We start from the raw sequence: 7,540 nt of genomic DNA, 5'->3' as shown, positions 1-7,540 counted from the left end.
GGGGGGGGGGGGGAGAGGGCGGGGATTTTTAACCTGTAGGCGTGCTGCCAGTAGCCAAAATCACTCATTAATTAATTGGGCAGAGCGGACATTATCCTTAGCTCGGCAGGCACACGGGAACGTACCGGGAGCCCTGAGCAGCCCAGCGCGGTTGGTATTTGGGACAACGCCGAGGTGTTTCCGGGCAAGAACTAAGTGAATGTGCCTTTTGGGATCAGAAGGGGTCTTTTTAGGGATGAGGCTTTTAGGAGTTTTATCCCCATCCGCAGACGGATTCTGTGTAAGATCCAGAAAAATGCAGCCCTGCCCGTGTTGGTCTGGTGATAAATCAAGGACTGTGCTCATTCAGCAGGACGTGGGGGTAGATTTCTTGAAGTTTGGCTCCAGAATTATCTGGAGAAGGTTTGAGCCATGTCATCTTTTGGGTAAACAGGCGTCTTATCTTTTTACTTTGCCTCTAGCAGCAGCATTGCTAGAGAGAATTTATTTTGGATTCCCAGATACGGGCTGTGATGAAAATTATTTTAAATTAATTCTCTGTTGCACTAAACTCCGTCCCTACACTGTTACACACCAAAATACTGATACATTTGCATATCTGGCTGCTTAGTTCCTGACTTGGACATTTCCTTCTCCCAGTAAACACACACAAAGAAATACTTAATCTTTAAAAAAGACCTTAAAAATCAGTGCACCCCATCCTGGAAGTTTGCTGGCCCAGGGACCTTGGTGTTAAGGATATTAAAACCTGCAGTCAGCGAGCCAAAGGCCTTTTTCAGCAGAAATTGACCTTTCGTATTCATGGTTTGGTAGGCATTTCTTCAGTGCACAAAGGTGCAAACTGAGGTGGTTTGAAAAGGCCTTATTTTTGAAAAGTGTTTGGTCATGAAGAAGGGGAGCTCATCAAGTGCTGTACAGTGACTGGAGAAGTCGATGTTCCTCCTCTGCCACATGGGCAAGGAGGCTCCTGGTTGGGGACTCTCAGCGTCCCATGCAGAATGTGAAGCACAAGAGCTTCGTAGCATCTGAAACAGTGTTCTGCCTGGGTTGAGATAAGGCCCTCAGGGCTGTGGCTGGGTGCCTGTCTTGAACTCTGTGAGCACTTCGTGAGCTCAGGGGCAGTCAGGCAATCCTGGAAGGGAGAAACGGCAGAGATCTGCTGCCTGAATTTCATCTGCTTTTTCTTTAGTCCAGTGATTGCTCTCGGTAGTGTAAATGTAGTGTGTGTTAGAGACCAGAATCTTCAGCTGTCCAAGATGAGCATCCTAACATCAAATGGAGAAATCCAGTTCTCTTTTCTACCTGCTCTTTTTCCATCTCCTTTCTTGCACTATCATCTCACTCCATGATGGAGTTTGATGTTTGAGCTATGCTTAGCAAACTAGCATTTTTTAAGGACATGTGTCAGAATAGCTGTTGTTCAATTCCCAAATTGGCAGACACCTAGGCAGAAGGTAGGCACCTCAAAATTCACTTCAAAATATGAGAAATGTACTGGATAGCCCAGGAAAGAGGGACTGGAGTCCTCCTGGGAAGGTGCCATCGGGGGAAGTGTTTTTGGAATGTGGCTTCATCAGAAGGTGTTAGAGACAGGGTTTTCCAGTCTCTCTCGTGTGGTCCTATGCTCTTGCATTCTGTCCAAGATGCCATGTACATGCCTATGTGTTTTGTTGGTTGCCTGCCCTGGATTTTAAAAACCAAGCCAAGCAACCAGCCTTTGGTGGGGCCTTGGGAGTCAGTAGCACCTCCAAAGATACAAAGACTTTGGCAGGTTTCTTAGAAAAGCTTTGAAAACCTCTGCCTCTCCTTGTATCCTCAAGCTGAATGAAGTACTGTTTCTGCAAGGTCTAGCTGTTCGAACGGCAGCTTCTAGTTTAATTATCAGAAATTCTCTTGGTAATTACACTCAACACCTGCTGCAGTTTCTTGACTTCATTATTTAGTCATAAGAAATTATTTAATTTTATGACTGTCATTTTCCTTTTCAAGTGCCATTAATGGGCTCAGGGATATGTTTGTCGTTAAGGCCTAGACTAGACATCTTGATTCGGTTCATAGGTCTGGCACGGACTCCCGGTATGATCTTGGATGAGTTGCTCGGTCTCTCTGGACCTTGATTCCTCTTCTGTGGAGTGGCTATAAAATGCTTCATTTCCAGCTTTTGTCTAGTCAGGGTATTAGTCAAGTGAAATGAAAGCTGGCAGAGGGCATCCGATTGCTTCCTGTGAACACATTAGAAGGGTAAATACCAGGGAGGGGGAAGAGCTACTTAAGCTAAAGAACAGTTCAGGCAGAAGAAATGCCTATAAATAGAAGGTGGATACATTTGAGATGGAAATTCAAAGAAAGTTTCTCATCATCAAATCAGTCGGGTTCCAGAGCAGCCTTCCAGGATGAGTCAGGGGGAAGAACGACCTGGTGCCTGAGGTACAATTCCACCCCTTGTAAAATTAAAATGCCTCGTGTAGGCCAAAGCTACCTGTTGACTGTCCCTGCCGATGCTGCCTGTCTGTGCTGCCTCTGCCAGCCCTGCTGCAGCAAAAGGGCTGCAACAGCAATAGCACCAGAGGCATTAGTAGCAGAGGTCAGGTGTGACATCTCTGAATTTTTGAGGGTAGAGAGCCTCTTAAGGACTGGCAAATGCTCCAGCTGCCTTTAGCACGGACCTTGACCAGTTAGTGAGCGGGATTACTTGTCATGGGTTTTATTCCAGCAAAGGACTGGTCTTCACAATGCCAAAGGTTCCCTTCCTGTCTAATATTTCCCAGATATGGCTGCATTTCAGCTGATGAGACAGTGAAATCCAAGCAGAAAGAAGATGATGGGCATCATTAATAGTTTTCCTGGGTTGGTGATTCTGAGTTTGGCATTCTTTCTAAACCTTGCCAGGGACCAAACATCACTTCTGGATGTTAAAGGTTGCAGTATTGTAACCTTCACACATTTCCCTACTCCTTTTCTCACGCTCTAGGTTGCCAGATGGATGCCAGAGACAAGCAGCTTTTACGCTCCCTGCGCCTGGAGCTCTGCACAGAGGTGCTGGTGGATGGACTTGTTATTCAGTATCTCTACCAAGAAGGGATTCTCACGGACAGCCATGTTCAAGAAATAAAATCCCAAACCACCAGTCAGAGGAAAACCATGATGCTCCTTGATATTCTACCCACCAGAGGACCCAAGGCTTTTGATGTGTTCTTGGATTCCTTGCAGGAGTTCCCATGGGTTAAAGAGAAGCTGATGATGAAGCGTAAGGAAATGACAGTACAAGATCCTGCAGGTAAGGCCAGGATTGTTGTTACTGATATTTTCAAGCTTGTTCTCAATCTGGGATTTTGAAAGTATTGAACGTACCAGTAATTTCAAGTTATGTGTCATGTAGATATGGAGCCAACAAAAGGGGAAGCCAGCCAAACACCAGGAAGTATTGCAAAGTTCAGGGAGTGAGCAGGGCTGAGTTTCAGGAGACTGGGAGACAGCAGGAGAGGCTGCCTTGGGAGAGGCTAGGATGTAGGAGGACCCAGACTCCATTACCTCAAAGGGAACAGGCTATAAAAAGTCATTTTGACTAGATACAGAACAGTCTCTTCACCATCTATACCTGATTATTGTTTGTTTTATGCGTGTTTTACAGTGGCTTCTGTTTCTGGATTGTACACGCTGACAGAATTTTTATTTACTTTTATTATTATTTCAATGTAATTTTGATTTAGTACCATGTGCTAATTTAGATTTATTTAGTTTATTATGTTTACTGGAGTGTAAATGTCTAGGATCATTACTTCCAAAATTACTAGCCGTTGCTAAATTTTAAAACAAATTTAGGAGCTAACTGATTTAGCGGGTGTTAGATAATCTTATTTACTCCAATCTCTAGCTTTCTGACATTTAAACATACTTCTAAAACTAGTTTTCTGGGCTTGGTGTTTGTTCAGAAGTGATTTCTTTGCCAATCCATGCATGCAGTTGTTGAGCTGTTTTGAAGTCAAGACAACTGCTTAAAATGCACGTTTTCTTGCCCTCGATGTTGGCAGCGTGCTCTGGCTGCTAACCTCAACGTTACCAGATAGTGAAATAGTCCTCACTCGGGAACGTCGTTTCCAAGCAGTCCGATTAACCTTTTTTCCAAGCCCTACCCACCCCCCCTGCCCCATTTGACTTTGGTCATATGTATTTTGATGCACGTGACGTGTGATTTTTCCAGTGTCAGTGTGCTTTGCCTGAGACTGGGAGCCTGTGAAGATGGCTGACTAAGACCCGTTGACCGTCATGTGCACCTGCGTCCCCGTTAGCTGCACGCTCAAGAATGTTTTGTCAAGATCTGCTGGACAAATCTGACATTCTCTTTACCTTAGGACGTTTTTAACGGAATATTGTGACAGCTTGTCTTTCTGCTGGGTCTCTGTGGAGGCTGCTTTATGTTTGCTCAGAAATGGGTAAATACTTTTCAGAATTTAGGAAATAAATGTCCCATGCTGCCCACAGGGGAAAACACTGCAAGTTCTCAGCACAATGCAAACTTGCAGCGTTGAGTGTGTTGGAGAAGACCTTGCTCGCTGTTATGACAAATCCTGTCACGCTAATTTTGCCTTACAAATCAGCCTGTTCCTTTGCTAATTGCTGGTTAAGCTGTGAAACAATCCTTACAGTTCCAGAAATGCACGCACAGCCATTGAGTACAGTCAGGAGCGCGTACTTTGTGGGTAGAAAAATCGTTTCTGATTTTTGTTCTTTTGATTGTTTTGTGGATTGCTCGTTCCCGTTCCTGATCAATTGTGACTAACGTGCTGGATTTATGCACATCAGGTTCTCCGGTTTCGAGAGGGCTGACTGTATTTGATAATTCTATTGCCAAACTTTTTGTGTAAATTAGGAAAGGCTTCCAGATTAGGTCAAAGGTTACAGTTATTTTTACTGTGGCAATACAGAGTGTAAGAACAGAATAAGAGGCAGATAGCCAAGTTTGTTTTAATGTTTAGGCATGTTCTTTAGAAGCCAAAGAAAGAGAGCACCATCTGTGCCCTAGTAAATGCTGAGTGCACCCTGGAATGAATTGGAAACTGGCGGCATCATCAGTGCTGATTACATGCAAGAAAATGTGGTTTGGGATAAAAAGCCTCACTTTGCATTCTAAACAACAAACTTGTAAGCTTTTGTCTCAGCAGAGTACTTGAACACATGCTTGGCCTTAAGCATGGAAAAAGCCATTTGCTCTAATAAAACTATAAGCATATTTAAAATTGAACGTGGCTCTTTAGTGCCATGCTAGATAACTTCTGCCTTATTGGAACCAGTTCTTATAAATGATGATTTGTCAGTGGCAGTTTCTTTTGAAGAATCCATTTGTAGTGAAAAAAGCCTGCCATATACACTCTACTTTTTGTTTTTTAGACCCTAAAACTTTTAAAATTGAAGTTGGTTTTATGGCCCCAGATTTTTAAATCTTTTTCCTTTGAATCCTGCATACTTATGGAAATCACATGCCTGCTGTTCATTTGTTTATGCTCAATTAAAATTCTGTTTACTCAAGCAAAATCACCTCAGTTTTTGCAGATCTTTTGCAGGACTAAGGACTGGTGGCAAGTTGTTCCTTGCAGGAAGGTTTTATTCTATAGTCTTTCACTTCTCACTGACTACACATAGGATTTTTAAAGTCAGTAAAAGTAGACTATTAGGTGTTCTCTATCTGAATGTAAAAACTGTGGCACAGGCACAGTGATTTTTCTATGTCAGCCTTTGGATTATTGTGCATTTTGTTCCAAGAGATCAGGCTTTCTATCTTTGCTTCAGCTGAGAAATATAATTTGTTGGTTCCCAGTTAAAAAAAAATAAATCACAACTGTAATTGTTAAGAAGCTTTTAATTTATTTTCTTCCCCTAGTCAAAAAAACCCAAGCCAAAACAACAAGCCAACCGAACCAAACAAACAACAAATTCAGAAGGACAGAAATAAAAACATTTTTGGTAATGTAGTGTAAATATAATCTGGTGGACTGAGCAACTACAAAATGGAAGCCAGAGTCTGAGACCTAAACTGACTGCCACTGAGTCATCGGGAGCCTTTGGGCAAATTCTTCCAAGGCAATGGATTTATTGATTCCCAAGTTGTGTAACTCGGTGTAATGTTCATGGAGCAGCATAGAGTGTAATTGTAAATTGGCCCAGGATTCGACCCAGAGTGTGCCGTTTGGCTGCTTGCAAATAAATGAACTTTAAAACCTGTGATATCCTGAGTTTTATTGCTGAACGTCAGTTGACTTAAAAATAATATTTCTGTATGCTGTTATCTGCTGTACTTCCAAGAAACACAGAAGACCCTAATCCTGCAGAGCATGAGCAATAGTTTTTCCATGGGAATCAGGAGAGTGGCGTGCAGGCAGGTAGGGCCACTTGCATCTGTGTAATTGCAGCAAAGAGACCCTAAATTCCTTCTCTTTGCTTGTTTACTTTATCTTTGGGGCAGCCTTTTGCCTGGGGTCACCTTTCTCCTGTCTCGTATAGATCTGTCAGGTGGGCACAGCTTTGGAGAAAACTTTTTTTAAGGTAGGGAGAGCATCATTGTAATACCCCAGAATCTCAAGAAGTAAATTTAAAGTCATGTGCTTCTGGAGGTAAAAGTTTATGACTTAAATTGACATCAGGATGATAGGATGTGTTTCTTGCTTATGTAAGAACCTCACTCTGTGCAGAGTGGCATTGCAAGACTTAATCGTTATAAACATCAACTGCAGCATGAATTCCTGGTTTTGAAGATCAAAACTTCTGCCGTAGTAAGAGTTAACAAAAGTAATGTGGTTCTGTTTCATTGGGAAAAGACTGTCTTGTTTTTTTGCCCTAGTTTGGATAACTTTATGCCTTTGTCAGAAACATAAATCTTCAATATATTATTATAATTCCTACGAAAAACTACAGCTGTTGGCAACAGAATTCCATTCTTTCTAGGAACAGCAAGCAGTTGCCTAATATTTTTTTTTGCATTGAATAAAAAAATATAAGCTTTGACGGCGTTTGTTTATCAGAATGTTTTTCTAATCTCTCTCCGCTCAGGAATTTTTTCTGCCCAAGTATTGTATTTCTCTCTGTGCTATATTGCTATAAAATTATTTACTTCCAAAAGTGTTAGTACTGCACCTCTTCGTAGTATAGATGATTTCTCATTCTCAGCATATTGAGAAAGAGAAAAGTCTGAGATACAGTGTTTGCCAAAGGAATCCTGCAGCAGAGGAACGGCTCTCTGGCAAATGTTAGTGAATTTGGGGTATGGAGTTACACAGAATTGTTTGGGGAAAGCTGTTCTCTCACAATTAAGAAAGGAATATTTTCTAATGCATCATTTTGTTGTTGAGGTGGTATCTAGTCAGCAGCCTGCATTAGGGTCCTGTTAGACTTGGTGAGGATTTTTTTTTTATTTAAACAGTGTGGTTGGGGTTTTTCTGTGGATGTGTGGGGAGTGTGTGTTCTCATATAGCTATATAAAGCTTCATGTTGTGTAACACTTTGGATGAAGCATGCAAATACAAAGCAAAGCAAAACGTGTACTTCT

The 7,540-nt window shown here is 42.1% G+C and overlaps 1 protein-coding gene across 1 annotated transcript in view; it reads left to right on the top strand.

The window, feature by feature from the left end:
• Positions 1-2,596: 2,596 nt before the first annotated feature.
• Positions 2,597-7,540, top strand: part of CRADD (CASP2 and RIPK1 domain containing adaptor with death domain) — a 75,974-nt gene continuing 71,030 nt past the window's right edge. Inside the window, exon 1 of the mRNA XM_014963166.1 lies at positions 2,597-3,277. Coding sequence (XP_014818652.1) covers positions 2,980-3,277 — 298 coding nt within the window. The 5' untranslated portion in view covers positions 2,597-2,979. The remainder of the gene's footprint in view (positions 3,278-7,540) is intronic.

The sequence above is a fragment of the Calidris pugnax genome, unplaced genomic scaffold (assembly GCF_001431845.1).
Source record: "Calidris pugnax isolate Ruff unplaced genomic scaffold, ASM143184v1 scaffold44, whole genome shotgun sequence".
NCBI classification, from domain to species: Eukaryota; Metazoa; Chordata; class Aves; order Charadriiformes; family Scolopacidae; genus Calidris; species Calidris pugnax.
This window is presented reverse-complemented; position numbering and strand designations above follow the sequence as displayed.